The sequence below is a fragment of the Puntigrus tetrazona genome, chromosome 25 (genome assembly GCF_018831695.1).
Source record: "Puntigrus tetrazona isolate hp1 chromosome 25, ASM1883169v1, whole genome shotgun sequence".
Taxonomy (NCBI): domain Eukaryota; kingdom Metazoa; phylum Chordata; class Actinopteri; order Cypriniformes; family Cyprinidae; genus Puntigrus; species Puntigrus tetrazona.
In genome coordinates, this window is record NC_056723.1 from 12887537 (window position 1) to 12914163 (window position 26627).

Sequence of the window (26627 nt, forward strand, 5' to 3'; positions counted from 1 at the left end):
TGTTTGTATCTGCGCGAGGGCTCACGCGTCTCGCTGTCACGCACCTAGGCGCTCACCGACGCGCAGGAATTCTGGATCCCTCGCGCGCCCGTGACGTCGCGCGCGAAGCGTTGTGACTCCACACACACGCGCGCACGGGCGCACACACGCGCTCCAGATCCACGGGGCGAGCGACGCGGCAGCGCTCCTCCGGCGGCGGCGGCAGCATGTCTACGGTGATGAGCGGTCTGGTGAACATGGCGAGCCTCGCGGATTTCGAGCCGCTCGCGGCGGTGATTCCCGCCACCAAAGTTGAGATCACCGTGTCGTGCAGGTGAGCGGCGCGCTTCCGTGGTGATGGCAAACGCTCAGCGCGTGCAGGTCCGAGCGCGGGGCTGCATCAGCGTTTTCCACGATTTTCGAAATTACTTTTTTTATTTAAATGTCCGTTCTTGCTCGTGTTTCTTGCGAGGCTCCGCGTCTCTGGGGTGTTTGATTCATAATTTGATGCGTGCGGCGTTTGATTGCAAAACAAGCATCTCGCGCTGATCTTAAAACAAATGTCATGTCAGTCGTGCGTCAGTCATGAAGGCTCGTTTGAGTGATTTATGATAGGCTATGCAATAGATTAAACGTTTTCACCTTTCACGAAGTCTATATAGACTCGCTCTCTCTCTCTATATTGCCTAATGCCTATTAGAACTTCTTATTTTTCAGCATGATTGTATTCATATTGCATGCTGCATCAAAATGCATGGAGGCACTCGACGTGGGGTCTTATCCGTGGGTTACGCATCTTTTTGTGCTTTACAGTGTATTATCGACTAGTTACGATGTGGTTGTCATGTACAATAACGCAGCTGGGTGTAAGGTGGATGTTGAACGCATCGCCCAATGCAACGAGGATCCAATCTACACGTTACAGAATGCAATATGCAACGGATTTATGATGCATTCCATCAGACAGTTCTTCAGTATTGCACAAAGTTGCATCCGAGTTTATCGATTCAACTTCATTTTGACCTCAGAATTCAAATCAGACGCTTTGTCCGAAGCTCACAATGGACACGCATTGATATGTAAAAGCTCCCGAACAACTGTAGCAATTCGGTCTATTCACTGCTCATTATTAAAACGCATCTCCATTCACACCTGAGATAAGCGCCGAGAGAGCAGCGGTCTGCCGGGAATGTATGAGACGAAACCAAAAATCACATCCAGAACCGCATTCCGCACCTTACGATTTATTATTAGTCACGCGCGACTTTTGTCAAGCGCTGATTTGATTCAATATGTTTTCGCGTGCATTCGCGTGAAAGGTCATAAAACCCCCAGCTGTGTTTGGCAGATTTCATGTAAAACGCAGTGGCGATATTTCAGACTTTCTTTATACTCCTAATGCAAGGATGTGCATTTTAAATGATATATTTTCAACAACTATTATAAGCCGTTTAATATTTATTAGCGTTTCAAGATTGCCTTTTGTATTCATTTCACCCCGCAATTTTACAGTCATTCGATGTTTAACAATACGCTGAAAATCAGTTGTTGCAAAAAAAACGGTTTTTGTTATTCTTAATACATTCTTATTTGTTTTGTCAAAAGACTCGGTACTAAAAAAAACCGGAACCGATTTTTTTTTCAAGTACGGTATCCGGTCAACCCAAAGTGTGGTACCATGATTTCCGCGATGCAGAAAACGCGGCTTTAACTTTAAAACCTGAATGTAGCCTACAGTTTGCTATATGGACTAATATCTGTAAATATTCAGCCGCAAAAATCGATTCGAATCCTGCATGTTCTGCGAGACTCGGTGCGAATGAATCAATGGCGGGGACGCGCTCGTCTTAATGAGGATATAAATACAAAATAAAAGTTCGGTTTAGCCGTTGTGCCAGAAATATATTACTGTTATTTAGAATAATGTACGTGATAGGCTACTGCTACCACTACTGTAAAAAAAAAATCCCTTTATTTAACAAAAAATAAAATGTTTCTAAATTTATTTAGAACATACGTTTAACAATAATAAAATTTATTTCAGTACAGTAGATACGAAATGCCACAGTATTTTTACATTATTGTACATGAAAAGCGTCTTTTTTTAAAGTGTATGGCATTGTTTTACATCCTAGATTTATCACGCAAAATTACTTGAGTCGGGCCTTTGTAAAATGCCTAAATCAAGCCTCGGTAGTCGTGAAGGTGAAAACAAAAGCCAATCCTGGGTTCTGCGGCGAGGCTTTTGACAGCAGAGAGCGCTCGTATCGACTGATTGACTGTTTCGTCTGAGCGTATTGAAGCGGGACCCTCTGTGTCGGAGGCCGTGTCGATACACACCACCGGAGAAAGAGGCGAAGGACAGAATAGGCTTTCTCTGCCCTTTAAAAACAACGACAGGACGGCCTCGCCTGGCAGTCGAAATCAGAAATGCGATTAGCCGCAAGCCGTATTAGAATCGAAAAGATTTTCAGCAGAAACCCTGCGTTTATTCATTAAGAACGAATTAGGCGGGACTGCTGTGCGTCTAACTCAAACCCAGTTAATAGACATGAGAAATGTCAAACAGCGCGCAAATGCTGCAAAAACCTGAAAATAATAAGAAATATATGGAATTTTACATATTATATAGTAAAAGCGGTGCATTTTTGTTTGCTTTGCAATGTGTTGGAAATCAACTTACATCCTTTATAAAAATAGTTTCAATTATGATTATTTTTTTAATTACCACGGTTACTGTATTTTCTATGGTTTATGATTTTAAATTTTTTAAAATCAGTTTTGATTTATTTCATCAGTTTGATTTTCGATGCTCTCATAACGTCAGTCCATCCGCTGTTTCGGCGCCGTGATCTTTGACGGGCGATATCGTTTTGACTCGATGACTTTCTCCCCGTCCCACAAGGGACACGTCCTCGTCCGGTGCCACTAAACTTTATCACACTTTCGTGCTTTAATTACGTTCCTCGTGAATTATTCCTCTGTGTTTTCGGCGCCGTGATCTAAATACGAATGTGGAACGAGTCCGGGAAAGAGGGGGACGGGATGAAACATGAATTAAAACCAGAGGAGCACAGGGAGCGTCGGTGGGGCTTGTTTGTGGAAGTGGGAGGAGGGCTCCGCTGTGCTGGGATTTCTAATGGGAATGTGCTGTTTCGCGGGGGACGAACGTGTAAATGTTTAATGAGGATTCTCGTTCTGGAGCGGTTCCTGTGCTGCGGGCTACCTCTGCGTCGTAATGGCCGGCTTTGACTTTTTCAGGTGGCACTCAGATCCGCTGCGTAGGGAGGAGAAACTCGAGGATAACCTAGAAGGTGCTTGGGGCGTGCTGCATCATATAGTACATAAAAACAGTTTGCGCCGACGTAAATGAACCAAAACGACGTTATTGTTAATTTAGTACCGTCCTGAATAAGCAGTTTCACATAACAGATGTTCAAAATAATAACTAAATTTATGAACTGTTTTCCTGGCTTGAATCTATGCCATTTTTTATTATCCCTCTTATTTTGTTTCAATTATTCGTTTTTTGCAAGGGGTATGTAAACTTACGAGCACACCTGTACATATAATCTCTGTTTTTAATTTTCCCCAGTGCTTAATGATCTTTTTTTTTTTTTACGTGATTAACGTTTTCTGCATTCTGCAAGGGGTATGTGTGTTTGTGCTTATATATATATATATATATATATATATATATATAGAGAGAGAGAGAGAGAGAGAGAGAGAGAGAGATTTATTCATATATAATATCATGTTTTGATTGGTGACTTTGCTTAATCATTTTATAATAATTCAAGAAAGATGCATAAGATTATTATTCATAAGATTTGTAATATGCTATATACAAGTTTAGAGTGTGTCATATGTTTTGACTATTATTTATTATATTATCGATTCACAGACAGAGCGATATCACATTATTTTCCCCCTCGATTCTGTTGCTATTTTGCATTTATGTATTGCATTCATTTTTGTCCGTCCGTATGATTTCCAGCAGTTCCGTTTAATAAAGAACCGAATCTAAATCATCTCTGAAAACTACAAGTGCTTCTGTGATGCACGCTACTAAACGATCCCTGCTAGAAAGATGGAAAGGTGGAAAAATATCCCAGATATCGCTCTCTCTCTCTCTCTCCCCGAGACGCTTCGCCTCTCTCACGCAGTTTCAATCACGAATCGATTACGACGCTGCGATGTATTGAATCACAATGATGCATGTTGCGTCTTGGGTATAGTTGACGGCGTAATGTTCACGATGCTTGAAATGAACGAGTGCGACGCTATTTAACAGATGAGACATTCTCATCGAAAAGCTGGGTGTTCGTAAAAATACGAACGAATGCGATAAATGTAGTTCACGTCGAAATCCGAAGCGGTCTTCATTGACGTCTGTTTCTTCCACAGGAACCTCTTGGACAGAGACACCTTCTCAAAATCCGATCCAAGTAAGTATTTCGTCGTTACACCCTGTCACGTTATAAAAGCCTATACGTTTAGCCTGTCGGGCATCGAGACACGGACGCGAAGATGGGTTTCTATCCGACGGCACTAGAGCGAAATCACGATGCGGTTAGCGCTCATCAGCAGAGCTCCGATCGCCGCAGGGAGCGTCATTAGCGTGCGATATCTTACCTGGCCGCCTGTTAATTCTCGCGTCGTTTTATTAGAAAGCTTGATTGTGCATGAAACCCCCTGCCGTTTGCGCGTATTCTTTCCCACGCGATATCCGCGTCTTCACGCGTCGCGCGTTCACGTGGGTCGCCGCGGCATCGTGCAATCCAGATGTTGCGTTTGGCTAGCATTCGCAGCTTTAATGAACGTACAGATGCGTTTGACTGCAGGCCCTGCATTGTTCATTCTGCTGTATGGCTGATTACACTGACTGTTTCTGACACACACACACACACATTATATGCTCTAAAAGATTTTGTTTTGATTATTTCTCTACTAAGAAAATGATATTTTCCTTTCATTTGGAAAGGGAGGTAGGCTACTGTCTTTCCAGGTATCTGATCTCATTATATGTCGTTACCTGCATGCGACTTTTAAGAATGAATAATTACTTATCAAATAACTAAAATTTATGCCGATTTGCTCATGGTCGTGATGTCATGACCTTGCTGACTTCTGAAAGTCAATTACCCAAGTTTCTTTTATTTTTTTTATAGATTGCAGGTGTCTGAATTAGTACTCATTCTACTCAGGGGTTCCGTTCTCTGCAGGAAAGCTGATCTTGAGAGTTTCAGAACCCCAGATTTTATTTCAATTATGGAAGTCTTGGATGAGTAGGATAACAAGCTTTGAATGCGGTTTAAGTAATCCAGTCCCATGTGGCACTGATAGGACCGATGAAGGAAAAAAACACATATTCCATAAGTCGTGTTATCATCGAAAGAGCAGCATGATGGCGAAGGATGTCTCTTGTCAATGCTTTTCCGGGGAGTGCCGCCAAGTCTGTTGTTTTTACGCTATTGGGTTAAACCCGAAAAAATCCCACCTCATCAATTTTTCAATATGAAGAAGCAAAACGAACTGTTTTGTACAGCTAAAAATAGCCGGACACGGATGAGACCGGAAGCTATACCCATAGAATTTACCAGCGGAGGCACCTATTTTTACATCAGGAAAATGAACAAAAGAGCAGCTAATTTGGGATTCTTTTTTTTACACTAATTATGATCACTGGGAAACATTACAGGGCTATGTATTTTCACGCAGTTTCTTGGACAACTTTTTACCCTAGTGCTGTTTTAAATGAAAATGTTTTAATGACATAGCCAGATTAACTGCTGTAGCAAACTCGCTCGGTGGCTCACCCGGTACAGCAAACGGACGCCCAGTTTTCACGAGTTCGTATTATTTTTATAGGGACTTTCTGAAATGTCTGTAACATACTTTGGTTTCCCTCAATGGCCATGTAAAACAACACCCTTTTTACCTTTTCAAAAACTGTTCGCAGCGACCCCATTTGAGGAAACGTTTCCTTAAATGATAATGAGCTACTGTTTACTCCGCCCCTCCCTTTCTTGGGGCGTGTCAAACAAGACACGTGAATATATCTGTTTATGGCTCTGAGCTGGTCTCATTCATATAAGTGAAAACCAGCTGCAAGTTAAAACAGCTTAAACTGGTTATGCATAGCTTGAAGACCTAACCGTTATTCCCTTTTAAAGACTTGTAAAAGCTATGTTTGTTTTTATTACGCACCTAATACTACCCGAAAACGTACGCTAATCTTATTGTAAGTTATTTTCGAACACGATAGAGCGTTACGTGTTTAGCCTCACGTTTCTCAAGCATTTCGAATTCTGAAACCAAGGTATTCTTTGATTTTTGTTATCATTAATGCTCAGCAAACACGTAATCGCATACACAAGAGCAAACGGAGATATTAGATTTAACCTGAACTGTAAATGGGATATATTGTTACGGAACACAAATATGCATGTAGACTTGAATTAGTGCGTCAGTGCAGCAAGAAACGATTCTTCCCCTAAACACCAAATATATAGACTATAATATGATCAAGCGCTGTGGCCGCCACACACAGGCAGTGAGCGAAGAGTCTATATTTAGCCGTCTGGAGTCCCTGATTCCAGCGTCTTTTGGCCGGTGAATGTAGGGAGGAGTTCTAGCACTGCGTGACTGGCCCCATCACGTCAGCACAGCTCAGACTCAGCACATGTGCCGCTCCATATAAGAAGAATCGTCCTGCAGCACTGCTTATGATGAGGAGGAGGAGGAGGACGAAGGCCTTGGAATCTTGCGAAGAGCCGGGGCTTGTGTGAAATCATTCATTCACTCACTGGAAACAACCTTTGTCTTGAAAAATCTACAAGAACATTTTCTACAAACCTGTCAAATTAAATCGAACAATGTGTATACACTACCATTTAGTGGTTTTTAAGTTATCTAATGCATATTTGCAAATGCTTTTGCTGCATTAATAATGATTTTTAGATGAAATACATCAGGAGAAGATGCCACAAAACACATACCCGCATATGTCGACCCCAGCGGGTTTATGGAAATCTTTCAGCAGCATGAAGCTGGTTAAAACGTCTCAACCAGTAAGGCACTATACCCAAACTCCAGCGATCCATGGTTGGAGCCATTAGGTTTAAATGTCAAAAAAAGAGAAAGAAACTCTGCACAGCAGTGAACCTTCCCAGCTGTGGCTGTTCTTCCAAAATTTGTTGAAGAGCACAGCACCGACTCATCCAGGAAGTCCCACAAGAACCAAGGACAAATCCGATGTATCCATACACGACTCCACTATCGGAAAGATGGCAGAAAAAGATCACAACAATCAAAAACCCAGCCTGATCTCACTTCAGTTAATACATATTTTTCGAAGTAGCTAATTCGTACGCCCTCACTGGTACAAAATCATATGATTTGAGAGAAGTTGTACGAATTAGCCACCACGTAAGATATGTACGAATTGGTCATGAGACTTGGAAAACCCAGAAGACTCATCTGAATTATGCCACAAGGCACATAAATGACTCTCATACCTTTTGGGAGAACATTTTGTCGCCTGAGGTACATCGAACCTTCAGCCAGCATCCTTTCACCACCTCGAATTCGCTCTCGATTTATTCGATTCGATTTATTCTGAACTCAAAGCCCTCCACTCAGACAGCATGCTCTTTCTTTTATCTTGTACGTAAATGCGTATATAAATTTTGTTAGCTGCGTTAAGAGGGCATTTAGCGTTCGAAAACCTTACAGTGTGGTTGAACTAAAGCAGTTCTGCAAAAGAGAATGCACCAAAACGTTCCCGCGGCATCGAAAAACTAAACTAAACCAAACAATAAGAGTTTATATATCTCAATTCAGACTTCGCAGCTCTCAAATGCATGGCATGAAGAGATGTAAACTTGCAATTCTTAGAGAGTCAGTTGCGATCAATTTGCGTTCACACCAGTTGCGTTAACACCAGATGCGAAAGAGATTTACATGTTAAGTCAACGCAAAGACGTGATTAGACATCCTAAAGTGCGAATGAGGTTTCAAATCGAGCGTTTCAGGCATTTGTGTTGAACAATCTGACCTTTGGCGAAAACCTGTGCTGCGTTAACCAATCAGGAGCCGCTCTAGCGGTCACGTGATTAGGAAATGAAGACGAAAAAGTTTTGTGAAGGGAATTTCACGCGCAAATAAAGCGAGTAAACTCAAGCGTCCAACACGATGAAGTCAGAATTGAAGGTTATCATGCGATTATTACTTTTAAGTTTGATCGTGTTTATATCACACAATTCTAAGAAAAAAGTACAGGGAGAAAGGGATTTTTTAAAGGGATAGTTCACCCAGAAATTAAAATGTGATGTTTTTCCGCTTACCCCCAGGGCATCCTAGATGTAGGTGACTTTGTTACTTCAATACAACGCAAAGAAAGATGTTTAACTCAAAAAGTTGCAGTCCGTCAGTCAATGTTCCAAAGCTTTGAGAGTCAAACGAAACCAAATCGCACCCCGTGGCTCGTAACTATACATTGAGTTCTTTAGACGCAAAGCAAGAAACGAACAGGATTTTTATCGTTTTTTTTACCTCCACAGTGTCTGACTGTCCTAAACACATTCACAACATCCGTCGCGTGATGACATAACGTGCTTTGGCACATAAATATATACGTATAAACAGCCACTGATGTGGCATCTATGTATATATTCTATGTGTCAGAGTGTGTTACGTGTCACGCGCCGGATGTTGTGAATGTCATGGTGCATCAGAGGTAACCAGTTATATAAATATCGTTCGGTTTCTTGCTCAGAACGATCGTTTCATGTCTTAAGATCTAAATGTGTAATCACGAGCCGCGAGGTTTAATTTGGTGTTGACCGTGCATGTTTTTTTTGGTCTCTCGAAGCTTTGGAACGTTTGGTAGCCATTGACTACGACTAACAGACTGCAATGTCTTGAGTTAAACATCTTTGTGTTCTACTGAAGAAACAAAGTCACCGAAGTGCATCCTGGATGCCCTGGAGATAAGCAAATAAACATTACTTATTATTTTTGGGGTGAGCTACGCCTTTAAGGGGGAAAATAAGCATGTTTTGGTTTTTTTGCTTCAATATAAAAGTGTTTACCCGGTTTGTAAATTTAGTATAAGAAAAGTTTTGCCTTTGGCCAGTTTGCTCGGTTATGATCTAGAGACTGGTTGAGCCCCACTCCTAATTTCTTTGACAACAAACCATATCGGTATATAGTTGTGTACTGTATGTTATTATGTAGGTGTATTTTTGGAAAGTGTCCAGGTCACCATATGCGTCTACACACCCAGCTGACAGAATGAAAGCTAAAAGAGTTTTTCAGCGCATGCAGACAGCTGAGGCAGATTTCTCTATCTCTCTCTCTCTGTTTCTCTTACACACACACACACACACACACACGCACATTCGTCTCCCAGGACAGATACTGTATGAGTACAGGTGGTCATAAAAGTCACACACTGTAAACTCTACAGGCTCTGGGGTCCACACACCGATATAAAGGTGGAGATTAAGCACGCTTTGCCGGGCGATTATAGCCTTTTTTTTTTAATTAGGCATATTTTTAGACACAGTCTGATGGCAGGTATTGGCTCATGTTTAGAGGCCCCCGGGCAGCCAAACAGATGTTCAGAAACAGAATTATTTCAGCCGCCTGCCGTTGCTTGTGATATGAATTGGCGAGACTTCTGAGCATGTGTATGTGTGTGTGTGTGTGTGTGTGTGTGTGTTAAAGACACTCTTCTCTCCGCATGCGAGACAAATGAGTCAATAATTGTATCCTCAAGAGCTGCGCTCATCTCTCTTTGCCTTTTGTGCATATTTGATTTCTTAATTTGCTGAATTAACAAACCGAGGCTGCTATATTTTCACTCTTCTTTCCAGCAAGGTGGCGTTTCATGTCTCAAGGCGTTTTTCATGCATATTTTATATTCTTTTCCGTATAGTTTGTGTACTGTACACTCAGACTGTGGCGAACAGGGAGTGGAGAGAGGTATAGTATTTCCTGAATTTGCGTTTTTAGATCTGTATTTTTAACTTGCATTGCTTTTGTTCATGCTGGTAATATGCCTTTTGTGCCCTTTACTGATTAGTTTGGCAGGACAGAAGTCATCGATAACACGCTGAATCCTGACTTTGTGCACAAATTCATCCTCGATTACTTCTTCGAAGAGAGACAAAATTTACGCTTCGATCTGTAAGTACAATATGAGTTGTGTATGTATGAGTTCATTATCATGTTTTGAATCGTGTTTTTGTGTGTCAATAACTAAAAAAGCAAGATAACGCAGATTTGAATATTTAATGATCTCTATGTTGACCGTAAAGAATTGGACATGCAGAGACGACATACAGAGGAGCTGTTTTCCCAATGAACATGGGAGACCTTTTAATGCAGTTTTGTATGATTTCACACATACTCTGTCGCACACACACACACACACACACACACACACAGCCTGCAGGGTTTTGGCTTGTTTCCGCTCAGTGAAGCACATTTTATACAGCAGTATCCCAGAAATTACATTTATGCATTATTCACCTACATCGCACACGCACACACACACACACACACGCACAGTCAAACACATACTGCCAATCCTCCATTAGAGCGGCCCGCTCCATACGTACCACTGCAAATCATCTAGGGGCACATGATGCACATTATACACGAGTGCTTATTAACATAGGCTGAATAGAAAATCAGTGGTGTGTGTGTGTGTGTGTGTCGGTTGCTCATGTCATCATCTCCCTCTCTTGGTATTATCGTATTGAGGATATGACATTTTGATGGATATGTCAAATCCATCTGTGAGTGTGTGTACCTGTCAGCTTTACACCTGGTCCCTTCTTATTTTGTGTTTCTCTGAGATCCAGAGCTGTGTGTATATAAATGAATATATACACATATATAAATTCTAAATCACCATCACCTGCTTTCGAATGGAGAGGCATTTAATACACATAGCCAGAGTTCACGGACAAGCTAGGAAATATTGTGTGATAAATTTGCGATAATGAACGTGATATTGTGTAGCAGTGAACTATGGCTCTGTGTAATAAATGCTGTTTAACATGGCCATGTAACATTTATTTATTTTTTACCCCTAATACCTGTGTACTTACATAGTAACAAGATGTGTACGTAGTATATAACCACAGCGTAAGTACACATTGGTACATAGTATGTCCAATGTCTACTTACACTGTAGTCACAAACTATTCAGACACCTAGTTACTACGTAAGTACACAATATGAAGTGGGACCCCTAAAGCTCACTAGCAACCCCACGGCAAAACACCAACCCCCTGAGAACACCGTAGCAGCCGCATACAGTAGCAGCACCCTGCAACCTACCCACAGTGAGAAAATTGAATAATAATTGACACACGCGTATCCATAATTTATAAATTTGTTGGTGACACACACATTTCTCAATGTACTGAGCATAAATAATCCAAGGCAAGAGCCAGCACAAGCCGAAAAACCAAACCCCTGTGTGTTTTGTGGTAGATTGTTGGCTTATAGCCACACGCATGCAACACAAGCGAAGCAAAACGTGTAGTATACTGAGATCTGAACACGAATGTTCGGTCAGGTAAAAGCGTGTCTTGATCTTAGTGGTCTCTCCTGCGGTGGCTGGAAATATCTGCACATGTGCTGACGCTGCTCATTTTGCACAGCGGGAGGAAGAAAGAGACAGACAGACAAAGAGAGAGAGAGAGACGGCCAAGAGTGTAGATTCATGCTGAGAGGAAAATAACATGTATCCCAACACGACAGATTTTTCCTCAAACATGTAGGTTGTCGCCACCCACCGAGGTTTCATTTAAGCTGCCGGTGAACAACAGGCTCGCGCTCGTTCAGAATGTCACAAGAAAACAGAGGCGCCGACATATTTTAGCTCCTAGAGTGAAAGCTGCACAGAAAACAAGAAGTAATGCCTTAAAGGTAAAGCGCGCCTTTTTTAAAGGTGGTAAAATACTTTCTTCCGTCCTATTTCACAAAGCCAGCCTTAACAGTTAAATACAGTGGGGCAGTCTGCCAATAGCATGTCTGTCCATGTCATTCGTTTGTCCTTTATAGTTTTTCAAACATACATTAATCCAAATCACCTATTCAAAATATACACATTAGCATTAAGGTCCACCCTAATACCATCCCTGAAACTATCCCACAGTAGGGTGTAAGTGGATTGTATGATTTTACGGAAATGTAAAACAGTTCTGAATAACTACAGTATGCCAACATGTAGTAGTTACAGATAACGCTGAAAACCAGTTCCATGTTTCCTGAAGATATCTTCCGAGGGTTACATGTGCAGAGTGAAAAAGCAATGGTCCTAATACTGAACCTTGTGGTACTTCACACTGCACTATGCTGAGAATAGATGGCGGTCACTATTTGAACCATGCTCATACAATTCCAGTCGTGACGACGTCTTTTCAGAAGAATTTTGGTCATCATTATCACTTTGCACCAGCTTTTTTTTAATCCTTATTCGAAACGTTCACATTGGAAAATTTAAGTTCGTACAAGAAAAGTTCGAACATAACTAAGAAGGATAAGCATGTCAACAATTTGAGTTCGTCTCAGGTCTTGTTTCAGGTATTTACCCACTGAAAAAATATCTGGAGGTGCAAAAGTAATCATCTTTCCAGATTGAAGGATTCCCGAAGCACTTTTAGCGTCATTCACAGAATTTTCGTTTTATTTTCTAGGTATGACCTCGACTCAAAGAGTGAAAACCTGTCCAAACATGTAAGTGTTTTCCTGTAAATCTAACGTTTCTGGACACTGCGCGCATGGGTTTGCGTGTTGGGGTGGAAGGCTCGTTGTAGGTTTTACTTGTGTGTTTGCGGCCCTACGAACGCCTCGTTTGACCCTCATCGCAAAGGGTTTTATCGTGATTTATCCAAGCGTTTTAGGGTCAGAACCGAGGGTCGCTCTGTATCTCAGAATGCACCTGTGAGATTGATGTTCAGAGATGCTGGATACAGTCGTTCTGATCAGAGCTCTCGGGAGAATATCTGCCTTTTCCGGTCCTTCCTTTCCGAGCGCAAAAACTTTTTGCCGCACATTTCTCCCTCACACCCGATCTGATCTAGAATAAAGTCTTGTTCTCATCCATATTTACATTCCATCTTATTTCATGTTTATTCAGATTGAATTCATTTTTTTATTCCGCCACATTAGTCATATTTTCCGCACCTTTTACTTTTAAAATGCATTCTAGAATCAAATTATCATGAAAAACGAATCTTTTTTTCAACTTTTGTGCTAATGTAACTAAGCAGTCTTAATGTTATAAATATAATATTAACCATAAATGTACCCTGTATTTCATGGGAAATAAGTACCAGTTTCGATTTTTACATTGACTGTTTACTGAGATAACAAGCAAGTTGAACTTAGATGGCCTGAAATCATAAAGTGTGAATAATGATTTCATTCCTGCTGTCTGTGTGTGTTTACAGGACTTCCTGGGCCAGATGTACTGTACTCTCGGAGAGGTGGTGGGCTCTCAGGGTAGTCGTATGGAAAGATCGCTTGTGTAAGTGCTGCATTTTTGCCGAGCGATGTGTTGAAATACCATTTCAGTTGGTAACATGTATTTGTGTTTGCATGGGCAGTTGAGTTCAATTTTACTGCATATATATTTTTCAGTTGGCTAAACTGGAAAAAAGGCCGGTCTGATTATGTGAGAAATATTTTTTACAATAGAGCCCTGTTATAGAATCAAATTAATCTATTAAATACACTACTAAATCTGAAAACATTCGTGGTGCAGCAAACCAATTTTTATGAGGATCCTTAAAAATGAGTCGGATGAGTATATTTCAATCGAACTAGCGAAAGGCAAATGCAATCGTAAAATATACAAAATTTGACCATTTTAAAAACTTGATGCTTAGCCTTTGTCTCTTTGCCAGTCAGCCATACATAAGCATACGTATAGGGGCATCTCGTTTCCCTGTATATGATGTGTGTGTGGATGTTGTGTGTTTGTGTGTGTGCTGTTGGTGACATATTGGGCGGTAATATGGAATGATGAGTGTTATATAACCAGAGCTGCCTGCACTCGTTCATTCACTCAGACTTCTTTGAACATTCATTTAGTCATGTACCGCAGCAAATAAATACATTTAGACGCGTTTACAGTGAAAGCGCTAGCTCTGCGCTGAATCACTCATGGAAATCCGCACGAATTCGTTTCATTTCTGAGCATGTGTCCATTCACATTCACAGTGGCACATCTCTGTGTCCACTTCAAGCAGTTAGAGGGTCCGTTCACCCCCAAATTGAATCATTTGCTCATTTACTCAGCCTCATGTCATTCCGAATCCGTTTTTGAAACGCAAGTGAAGATACGGGAGATACAGATTTCTATTTACGCAATCCTGAAAGTCTACTGACGAAACGCGATCGCTTGACACGATGAACGGATTTCATTTAGCCTTCTGTTCGCATGCTGTGTAAACCATGAACGACACATCCATAGAGAGCTCGTTGGTGTTTCGAAGATGAATCGTGTTTCGATCTGACCAATCATAACGCTTCAGCCGCCATTTGTCCGACAAACAATTCAAACAGGAGAGCAGATTAACTTTGAAAACTTAAATTAAATACCTTCCGATGCTCATTTATGTTTATTTTATGCTTTAGGCACATGTAAAAAAAAAAAACGACTTTAATGTAGTCACGAGTCTGGTTTGTTTGTCAGACAAAATTGGTGATCAAACCTTTGGGTCAGTTAATATAGCTACTTACAGTTGTGCAAAAAAACATAAAACTGCATTTAATGTTTTCAGCGCTTACAGAAGTCAACAAACGTAGACATAAAAATGATATAATGTTATAATATTTGCTATGTTCCTGCTGCTATGTCTTGATGCCTCACATGTGATATCAGGTCAATTAAAAACGTAGCTTGATTGAAGTTTGAACTGCTTTTAAACACGATTAGCTTGTAGCTTTGAGGTAGCCTTATGCTCGCTCCCTCTATTTTTTATTGTAAGCAATTCCCGAGAGACGGCTGAACATTTCAGGTTAATTTAGGAGAGTGCCTCAAAGGACATGTGTAGATCCGGAGCAGATTAAAGACATGTCTTCAGTTTGCAGAGATCTGCTTCTCTAACCTCTATAACATAACCCACAACTACTTAGTGGAATTGAAACAAGCACTCAAGGCAGCGCATAAGTAAGGCAGAAGTTTGTTCTCTCATCAAATCATCTTCAAAATCTTTCATCGTTCATCTTTGTCAGGCACTTGCGCGGGATGCTGAAGTGTTGGCTCGATACAATTTAAATTCAATTCTGGCTTGGGCTCCTTGAGTGTAGGCTTATATAAGAGCACAGCAAACACTCATGCGTTCGCCTGTCTGCTTCTACAAATGCTCATTTATTTATGCAGCACAGATACATGCGTTCGTTACTGTTGAAAGGGGACAATCACTTATTGATGTTCACTCATTCATACAGCACGGGCTGAACATATGCATTTGCTAATTGCTCTTTTAGCAGGCACTTTTCTGCAAAACAGGGTTCTGTTGTTTAGTTCGCTTAAAACAGGAGCGGTCCTCCTCGAGCAGGGTGAGGTTAAGAGTCAAGGATGTCCTGTTTAGAGTCGTGCGTTCCTCAAGTGCTAGTTGTCAAGAACAATATTGTCTGGGCTTCTTTAGTAACACAGTGTTCCTTCTGACCTCAGAGGCATTCCTGGGAAGAACTGTGGAACTATTATTGTGAAAGCTGAAGAACTTGGAAATTGCAGGGTACTTTGACTTTGACTCTTCTTGTATTTTCTCTTCTCTCCTTGTCTCATCTTACCTCTTCTTGTCTCTGTTTTGTCTCATCTGTTCTCCCCTCTTCTCTCTCCTCTCCATGTGTAATGTTGGTTTGTATCTTTTTGCATGATCTATTGGGTTTTTTTTTTTCTCATTTGTCTAGTCTTGTCTTTTTCTTCTTATCTAGCATTTCTTATTTTTATTCTATTCTGGTCCCATTTGTCGTGTCTGCTCTTTCCATCGATTCTCTTCCCTTTATGTCTTGTCTCATGTCTTCTGCCCTGTCTCGTTTCTTTTCTTCTAACATCTCATGTCTCATGTCGTCTCCTCTCATCCTCTTCTCATCATATCTTGCATTGTCTCATTTCTTCTCATATTTAGTCTTTCTTTAACCTTAAGTTTTCTTGTCTCTTGTTTTGTGTCGTATAACGTCTTCTCTTCCTGTCTTGTTTCTTCTCATCTAATGTTCTTGTCTTCTTTTCTTGTTTCATTTGTCTCGTCTCTTCCTTTCTCATTTTTTTCATCAAGTCTTTTTTCGGTCTTACCTTTATTTCCTTCTTGCTTCGTCTCATCTCTTATTGAATTGCTTATGCGTTGTTTTTAATCAGGAGTCGGTCTTGATGCAGTTTTGTGGCAACAAACTAGACAAGAAAGATTTCTTCGGAAAGTCAGACCCTTTCCTCGTCTTTTACCGTAGCAATGAAGATGGAACGTAAGTGCTTATTTTTCTTCATATTTTCCCATTGAACACAGAAAATGTCTTTATTTCTTTATGTCGCTTTTCATATATTTTGAATGTAACATTCAACGTTTTTTACTCTAATAATGTGGTCGTGTTTGAGATGCACATTGGTCTCCAAGCCTGCTCTTGGTATTCCATGACACTTTTTGACTCGCAGTAAATGATGCATGTGTGATGTGACCTATTTGAGACCCTTTCACACTGACTGATTCTCACCTCCCATGCTGTGGTTCCTCATCTTTGACGTGTCCTGTTTCTCAGATTTACCATCTGTCATAAGACAGAGGTGGTGAAAAACACGCTGGACCCTGTGTGGCAGGCCTTCAAGATCCCAGTCAGAGCACTGTGTAACGGGGACTATGACAGGTGGGTCAAATATTACACCTCTGAACAGGACACTGACACGAGTGAGGAGTGTATTAGCGTTCATTTTTAGCTGATGTTTGGAACATTACAATTGAAATTACCTGTTTAAAATGTTACATTTTAAAAATGTACTGTATTTCTTTTTTGCAAAGTTGCATTTTCAGCATGATCTTCATTATCACGTCATCTTTTGGAAATCATTCTAAAATGCTGATTTCATTCTAAAATTTAAAAATATATACTTTTTTAACATGCATGTTTTTAAATACTGATTTATGACTAAGAACTAAGATGATTCATGATTAAAAATCCTGCTGACCCTCAAATTTAGGGCGGTGATGTGTATGTTTATGTTACAATTATAACATTTTATTTAAAAAATAAACTATTCTATTAGCCATTTTCTTGCAAGCTGCTTTAAATGCAAATGAGCTCCGCTCACCCCGCCCCTCTCTTTTAAGATATTTGCTTAAATAACATTAAAATTGACTGATCTATATAATACTGCATTCTTTCAACGGTTGACTGTCTTTTATTTTTTGCAGAGCAATAAAAATTGAGGTATATGACTGGGACAGAGATGGAGGGTAAGAAAGAAACAATCACTCTCTAATACTGGAGATAAGAATCATCAAGATAAGGCATGAGACTGTGTGTGTGTGTGTGTGTGTCTGTGTTTTCAGTCATGACTACATTGGCGAGTTCAGCACCAGCTACAGGGAGCTTTCTAAAGGCCACTCTCAGTTTACTGTGTGGGAGGTGAGCCCCTATCATGTCTTTTTCACACACGTCTGCCTAAAATATCGTAAATGTCTTTTATAAATATCTTCATGGGTGTGTAGTTGAGGCCTACGGAACAGCGATGAGAAGTAACTAAAAGCATCGAATCTACTTATCTGATTTGTAAAACAGTTCAATGTTTAAGCTAAATGTATAGCTACTTGAATATTTAAACTAAATATTTGCCTCTGAACTATGACTGCGTTTACGGTCTTGTGTAAATTATGTTTATGGCCTTTCTGTGACATTTTGTCCCCCATCCCTGTGAAATCTCATCCTTTTTCATCTTTTGTGTGACCTCCACTTCACTGAAGCGTAAATCAAACCCATAAGGGACGAGAACACTTATCAAAACCGGCCACGGCGCAAGTACTTTAGATACTAGCGAGAAGTCTAGGAAACGCAGTGAAATGTTCATCTCCATCAAGAGCTTCTGATGTTCTTCTTCTCTGTGGTTGAATTTCTAGCCACAGTCATACTGTAGAACATTCACCATGTGCACCTATCATGGCAAAATATAGGTAGAAGAAAAGAAAAGAAATAGAACAGAACAAAAGAAACTGAGATCAAGCAACATTTTAGCAACATCATGTGTCTGACATGGCTGTATTTCTGTAGGTGCTGAACCCCAAGAAAAAGAAAAAGAAGAAAAAATATCTAAACTCAGGAACCGTGAGTGAATTTTAAATCCTCTAGTTTAATTCATGGAAAAAAAAAAGTTCCAAAGAAAAACAAAAGAAAACAATACATGTTTGTTCTAACAAACAAACATCCTTATTGGTAAGACTTCTTATAGAAGGTCCTACATTATATCTTCATAAGCAATGCACAATGCCTTCATAAGCTGTGCATATAAATATTCATATATTTTGATGTAGCTCATCATTGGTCTGCCCTGATGCCTTGAATCGACTTGAGTTACATCATGACCACAGGCATGAATATTGATATGACATTTATGATTAAAGTATGCATTGCTTATTGAAAGTGTGATGATGCCCTTTAGGACACTACATAGGAAGTGTTACCAAACTTTCATGTTGACAGGTCACTCTGCTGTCCTGCTTCATTGATGTCGAGGTTACGTTCCTGGACTACATCAAAGGAGGGTCAGTACTTGTTTGTTTGTGTGTGTGCACTTTTACAATCCTTCTGATATATAATATATTTAATTAAAATATATGTATGCAACGACATCTCTACTATTGACGTAACCTCCATCCCCTTGGGTGGGAACAGAAACATTCAGGGGTTGCTACATATTCAGAAAAGGGCATTGAAATTGGTGAGTGAAATTTGCACACCTGGCCAGGCTCAGAAATCTGGGTGTATAAGAAGCCTGTGTGCAGTTGTGAATGCTATGCGTAGAACAGCAGTCTATTTATAACCACTCAAGGTAAAACAAAAATTGGACCTGAACAGAATTTATTACAACCTCATGGAATGAAAAGGTACTTAATGCAGCTCTATACCCTACTAGTCATCTACAGTAGTGTAAAAAAGTGTTCAGATCATCAAACTAATTTAAATAGTAATCAAAGATAACACTAGTAAATACAACATGCGGTTTTTATTGTGAAGGGAAAACATGACCCTGTGTGAAAAAGTATTTCTCCCCTAAACCTAAAAACTGATTTGGCCACCCTTAGCAGGAACAACTGCAATCAAGAGCTTGTCATAACTTACAATGAGTTACAACGCGTCGGAGGAATTTTGGCCCACTCATCTTTTGCAGAATTGTTGTAATTAAGTCACATAGGAGGGTTTTCAAAGATCAGTGTTCATGACTCCACCATAAGAAAGAAACTGGGAAAAAAACCACTGCTGAACAAAAAGAACATAAAGGCTTCTCTCAGTTTTGCCAGAAAACATCTTGATGATCCCCAAGACTTTGGTGAAAATACTCAGCGGACTGTCGAGATAAAAGTAGAATTTTTGGAAGATGTGTGTCCCATAACATCTGATGTAAAAGTAACACAGCATTTCAGGAAAAGAACATCATATCAACAGTAAAAAATGGTGGTAGTGTGATGGTCTGGGGCTGTTTTGCTGCTTCAGGACCTGGATGACTTGCTGTGATAAAAGGAACCATGAATTCTGTGGTCTACCAAAAAATCTTAAAGGACAATGTCCAGCCATCTGTTTGTGATCTCAAGCTTAAGCAAACTTGAGTTCTGCAGCACCATTGGCAAGTCTACCTCGGAATGGCTGAAGAAAAGCAAAATGAAGACTTTGGAGTGTTTCAGTCAAAGTCCTGACCTAAATCCTATTGAAAAGCTGTTACATGAGATTAAAAAGGCGGTTCATGCTCAAAAACCTTCCAATGTGGCTGAATTACAACAATTCTGCAAAAGATGAGTGGGCCAAAATTCCTTCACAGCGCTGTAACAGACTCATTGTAAGTTATGACAAACGCTTGATTGGAGTTGTTCCTGCTAAGGGTGGCCCAATCAGTTTAGGGGACAAGCACTTTTTCACACAGAGTTAGAATTATGTTTCCTTCACAATGAAAACCTTCATTTAAAAACTGCATTGTGTGTTTACTTGTGTTATCTTTGATTAGTTTTTTTTTTTTTGATGATCTGAAACTTTAAAGTGTGACAAACATGCAAAAATAAAAATAATCAAGAAGGGGCCCAACACTTTTTCACACCACTGTAAATGAATTTTTTGGTACACAAAACTGCAGATGAAACTAGTTCCATGTGTAGATTATAAAATCTGTTGGTATTGGGTACAGCCCAGCCTGCAGCTCTGCATATGTTTACATATGTGAGACACTTTTGCAAAGAAGCTGTCACACACCTGGTTGAGTGTGCCCTCACTCCCAAAACCTCAAATTTGATATGACTGAAAAAGAACTATTCAGATCGCCTTAAACTCTTTATGCAAGAGTTTCAAGATATATGTAAATAAGCATGCACTTAGCACAAGAAAGGCAAGACTGGGACTCCCTTATTGGGAGGGAGTGTTTGCTGGGTTACTGATGATCATTAAATAGGGTAGTGGGAAACCTCAGGACATACCTGAACCAGGGACTAAGAATTATGTGGAAGTCTGCCAGTCCGAACTCCAGGCAGATCTCATTAATGGAGAGGATGATCCCACTAAACTGACTGTAGGGACTCAAGCAGATCTCCTTGCAGGGCATGTAAGACCACCGAGAGAGCCCAAGAAAGTATATGATTCGCACTTGGAGGATTTAAACACCTTGCAATTCTGCGGAATCTCAAAATGATATTGTGCTTTCCTATTGATATGCCATCTTGCAAGTCAGTTAATATTAGGCAGTCTTATGAAAATGCCAGCTTCCCTCAGTGGGCCATGGGCCAGCCTCTGCGCCTTTCCAGAAGACATAAGGAGACAGTGACAATATGACAGGGAGGAACTTGATATGCATGTCTCAGAAAACAGCATGATGGGCCAACCAAGTGTCCAGTAAAAGTAAACTTCGGACAGGTTCTTCAAACAGGTATGCTATTTGTCATGCTTAGTCAGCAGGAACCAATTAACAAGCCTCAAGCACTCAGGGCAGGTTGGAAGATTTCACTCAAGCTCAATGCTCTTGGTCACCTTGGCATGCATGGCTGCCATTTCTGCCTTGGGCTTAGACTGAGCTTCCAAAAAACAAGAGGTCAGCTGAGACATCAAACATCAGATAGCTCAAGCCCACTCTCCAATGCTCTGAATGAGAAATTGAGCTCACAGTGGTCGCAAAACCATATGGAAGAGACACGTGTGAAGAGAGAAATGGGAGTCCATAGGGTCTGACCTTGCTGAAAATTTCACCTTGCATCTTCAGGCTCACACTCAGAGCACATTGTCAAGGCCTGTACCCGACACTAGAAAGAACTAGGACAGAAAACATCTGAGATGACTCTCAGTCTTTTGAGAAAGTATGTTCTCACAAGCAGAATAAGAACCATTATCTTATCATTACTTTATCTGTATTTTGAGGTGAGCAGAGTCTGCAAATTGTGTTATAGAATTTAATAGTGGTGAGAGTAGAATGCTGCTTTCAAAAGAAACTGCATCAGCTGCAAAGAACAAAATTAGATGAAGCAAACAGGCCACTTATATACCCTTATGTATGGGGCGTGGCTATGCATGCAAACGTCCCTTGCCAATTTCAGAATGTCTGAGGTGTTTGAGCTCCCAAGAGTAGCCCCTAGACTTTCGGGGGACTTGACTTGAACCATGTCTACAGACAATGGTCAGTGAAAATACCCGTTGTAGTTAGGGTAGAATTGAAAACAGCTGTCAAGTCGAACACTTTCTGCTCCCATTAGTGATGCTCATGTGGTGTTTGAATGCTCTGTCACTAGTAACGGTTTTTATATTGTTCTTAATACAATACCATCTGTTCAAGAATAAAGCATAATCATATACTAATTAAATACTGATAAAATGGGGGTATATATGCTTCTATGAGTGTTTAATGATGAATGTGACTTAGGGCTTGGCACCATTATTGTGACTAGCCGTATTATGTTGTGCCATGATATGGATTTTGTTATATCGTGAATACAGTTACATATTCAGGGATTTCGTTGGATGGACAGTCAAAGATATTTACTGTTCTAAAAAGCACAGATTTGTCAGCATTATTGGGATTAAAGATGCTTGAATAAACCGGAAAACACACATGGGAGCCGGTTGCTCGCAAATCGCTATCGCGGTACTTTGAGGCCGCACGTGATAGTCATGTGACAGTTCCAAAATTTCTAATCGACATGCTCTGCTTCAAGAATTTGTTTGATCAGTGCAGTGCCGTGGTAAGTTAAACGCAACTAATTTCTACATTTTCTGAGGAATATGCAAGTGGTGCACGCTGTGATGTTTTGGGTGGATGCTTGGACATTGCTATGCGGTTGCTAGGAAGTTGGGGTGGTGGTCTAGGTGGCTGCTCTGGTGTTTAAACACTAGTAGGGTATGCTGTCAGTTTACTTCAGTACAAGAGTTCCTACTACCGTAAAACCGTGACATCTGTTTATCATGCTGTAAATAAATGCATCATTTTGGAAACTCCAGAATACAGTATCTCACATATTTTGGTAACTGTGACGTCACCCGGGTTTTCCGTGCATATGAACATACTTGAACTCATCTATTGAGACTGGAAACACATTGCTGTGCCTCACCATCCATGAATAATTCCCTCTTCCTTCCCCTCTCCTCCTTTCCACGTCACACGCACATATTCACAGACAGCTCACTGCATTATGATGCCGTAATAAACCGAGCTATAAATAGAGCACTCTATTCTGAGAGACACAGAGACCCCAGGCACATGACCTGGCCTTCAAACAGTCCAGCAAACACTGGAAATAACCAATGAATAATTGGAAGGATCTGCAAAAAGACTACTGTGAAACATTCTTACAAAGAGTTAGTGAATCTAAATATATACGCGTTCTGTTCAACAGACAGAAAAATCAGGAAGCTGCGGAGAGAGTATTAGATAAACGCAGAGTTGCTCTGAGGGAATAACTTCTTCATTTCTGCCCGCAGATTAAATTGAGCCGAGACACAGTTTTACACAGTCAGCTCACTGGGGATATGAATGAAGCGCTTTATTATACTTTAATAAGCATCATATATTTTATGTTCGTAAGCTGGCTCACGTGCGCTAACGTCTTTTTTTTTGTTTGTTTTTTTTCCTCTGTTCACTTGCAGCACTCAAATTAATTTCACAGTGGCCATTGATTTTACTGCATCAAACGGTGAGCTTACACTGCTCTTCAAAAAAAATGCATCATCTTACATGTTATGATAATGGCTTATTTTCCCTGTGCTCATGTGAATTTACTAATAGTTATTTATTGTAACTATTAACAATGTGAACTATTCAGATGACTCAAAATACTCTTTTAAAGATAATGCATAGATAGTGTAAGAACGTGTACGGAAATGTGAAGAAACGTTGTATTGATTCATGCATTTTCTGCTTTATGTATGGCAGGCAACCCTTCCCAGCCTACCTCTCTACACTACATGAGCCCGTATCATCTGAATGCGTATGCTCTGGCCCTCAGAGCTGTGGGGGAGATTATTCAGGACTATGACAGTGATAAGCTGTTCCCTGCACTGGGGTTTGGTGCAAAACTGCCACCCGATGGCCGTGTGTCTCACGAATTCCCCCTGGTGAGGACGCTGCTTTTTAAATTTTGCTAAGCTGCTTGTTTTGTTTAGTGTTACGTTAACAATCTTATACCGGCAGGATGGAATATGCCGCGTGACTTTTGCCCAATATTTTGTTCTGTCAGCATTTCGGGTCCAGTCTGCAGATTTACATACACCCAAAAAGCTTTCTTTGTAAATATTTATATAGTCTGGTTCAGTCTTCAGTTTTTCTGCAGCTCCCTTTTAGAGATCCCCTGAAACCCTCCACCTCCCCCAGCACCACATGTCTAGATTTGCTGCAGGGATTTTTATTGATTGATAATGCATAGCACATCTAGTTTTACAAGACAAAATACATTAACGCTGTCTAAACTACCCTGCGAGTTGCCATGAAGGAAATAGCCTAAATGGTATTCTTAAATTGGGGTAAGAAAAGCGATTTAAGAAAAAACCAATTGAAATAATTCACTGCCCCAGCTATTATGTTAATCAGTGCTTTATCAACTTGTTTAGTGTATTCTGTTATACGTATTTACCGCTTTTGGAAACAGAATAATCGAACTTTGGATTTTTGCACTGCAAAGGCAATGCAAGAGTAATAAACAATGTGCACCAATGACATTGAAATGAGCTAGTTTAATTATTATCAGTCTCTTGTTGAACAAATAAATGCACTTTGTCTGTTCTTTGAGACATTTTTAACATTTTAGATGGCCCTCCTTAGTTACTGTTGCTATGTCCGACAAGTAACGCATCTATACATGACACCACGTTCTCACACAGTAAAAAATACACTGACCCTGAAAACACAAAAACATGGTGAATTCTGTCTTATGTTTCATCAGATCACCTGTCAATCAAACTCTTCGCGAACGGTTACTTCATCAAGTGTTTTGTCTAACGAAGTGATTCATTCATTCATAGAGGACATACCTGGTATGGCTTTACTCCTCCACCTCTAGCTCTTTCGGTTATGCTTCTGAACCTGTCCTCCAGCAGGACCCTTGGAGCCTACACTTGTGGTTTATTGCAGCCTTTTTCCCTTGTGTCGACTCATTTCATATTAGTCAGAATATCTCAACTGTGCTTTCATTTGATTCAAAAGGCAGTCAGGGCTGGGACAAGCGCAATGAAACAAATCTCAATTCCAGCCACTTCCTTTGTAATTAAGGAAGGAGATTGTATATGTGTGGTGTGTACATCTATTAAAAGTCTATTTTATTAACTTGTAGAAGTGCATTAGCATATAAATGACCCAAAAGCCAACAAACATGGACTAAATGCCAAAATGCACACAACTACAACTACGCCACTGGTAACCAAATAAGGGCCCCGCAGGGTGACTAACTGATAAATATGGATGAGACCGTTCATAAAGGAGATTGAAAAAGATTGATAGACATTAGCAAATGAAGATTACCCACAGCTGTCTCACATTTCTAAAGAGGACAGAAATGATTTTCTTTATTTGTTTCTCTTTTTTTGCCTCTTCCACACCCACGAAACCGTCACAGAGAATCTATCACATAATCCCATATACAGTGAGACACAGATCCTTCTTATTGGACCAAACAGATGCACTGCCTGCGGCTGCAGCTGCCCACACACACAAAACACACACACACACACACACACACACACACACACACTTCTCCTCAGGGCTGAACGCGGGAGACTCCATATGCACTCAGCAGAGCATTAAAGCTTTACTTGAGTGAATAGCGCTCTTTAAACGCGTCTCTTACTGCAGGACGCTTCTGGGATGTGAGCTCGGATGGCCAGATCAAACTTTTGATTCTTGTTGTTGCCATTTTGCTGTGACAATAATTGATCACTGTAAATACAGTATAGTCGTATAGGATTATTACTACCCATAATAATATCTACTATCGATAAGTTAGATGAAGAGTGAAAATACAAACTTTCATTTTACTTAAAATCTGTTCCATTACAGAAATAATCTTCTTTAAAAGAATGTACTTAACTCTGAACCGAATATATATTTTTTGGACATTTAATCGCACGCTAATCGAATCAAAGTTAAATGATAGTTTGGATATACTAAATGCAATAAGTTAAAGCGTGCTTCTTTGATCCGGTTACTTAAGTGACTTAAAGTACATCTTTATGTGTCATTTCATAATTACTTGCATAACAATAAGACTTTGATGTCATGTATTTTAACATACTGTATTTGTAATTACAAATTTGTACATTTAGTAAGTTATGTGAACTTTAAATGTAATATGAAATAATACTAATATGATTTACTTTACACGCTCTTTTGTATGTTAGTTGATTTATTAAAAACACAGTACACATTTTTTTCTAAAAGTGTGCTTAAAAAAGTTTACTCTTTACACTTAAGTTGCCTTCTTTCATTAATGTGCTTAATATAATAAATATCATTTATTTGCAATAAGGTTTGTATATCTGTATATCCATAAAATAAATGTTTTTACAATTTAATGTACACCTCAAGTGTACAGTCTACAGTATATTTGTGTCTTGCTCTACTTGTATATGAGAACGTGTTTATCACATGTACATATGTTTATTTTTATGTATACTTACAGAACGGGAACCCAGAAAACCCATATTGCAGTGGGATAGAGGGTGTTCTAGAGGCGTATTATCAGAGTCTGAAGTCTGTTCGTCTGTATGGACCAACATACTTCTCACCTGTTATTAATCATGTAGCAAGGTAAAGTGGCCAATTATATTTCAGCATACTTATAGATTATTTTTCACACTTGTTAAGTAGCTCTAAAAATCTCCTGTAAAGTTTACAGTTACAGTTACAGTTTTTTTGGTAAAACTGCATATAATAGAATGTTAAACCATTACTTTTTTCT

General features: G+C 40.0%; 1 protein-coding gene across 6 annotated transcripts in view; it reads left to right on the plus strand.

Moving 5' to 3' along the window:
* Nucleotides 1-26627, plus strand: part of cpne8 (copine VIII) — a 34358-nt gene continuing 7731 nt past the window's right edge. The window contains exons 1-16 of one of the 6 annotated variants that reach the window (XM_043228119.1): nucleotides 16-313; nucleotides 4387-4427; nucleotides 9923-9969; nucleotides 10070-10173; nucleotides 12699-12738; nucleotides 13455-13531; nucleotides 15686-15749; nucleotides 16370-16473; nucleotides 16765-16869; nucleotides 17415-17456; nucleotides 17553-17628; nucleotides 18268-18321; nucleotides 18697-18758; nucleotides 23326-23372; nucleotides 23612-23793; nucleotides 26349-26476. In XM_043228119.1, coding sequence (XP_043084054.1) covers nucleotides 207-313; nucleotides 4387-4427; nucleotides 9923-9969; nucleotides 10070-10173; nucleotides 12699-12738; nucleotides 13455-13531; nucleotides 15686-15749; nucleotides 16370-16473; nucleotides 16765-16869; nucleotides 17415-17456; nucleotides 17553-17628; nucleotides 18268-18321; nucleotides 18697-18758; nucleotides 23326-23372; nucleotides 23612-23793; nucleotides 26349-26476 — 1280 coding nt within the window. In that variant the 5' untranslated portion in view covers nucleotides 16-206. The other 5 variants (XM_043228122.1, XM_043228123.1, XM_043228121.1 and 2 more) reach the window with 5 other exon arrangements.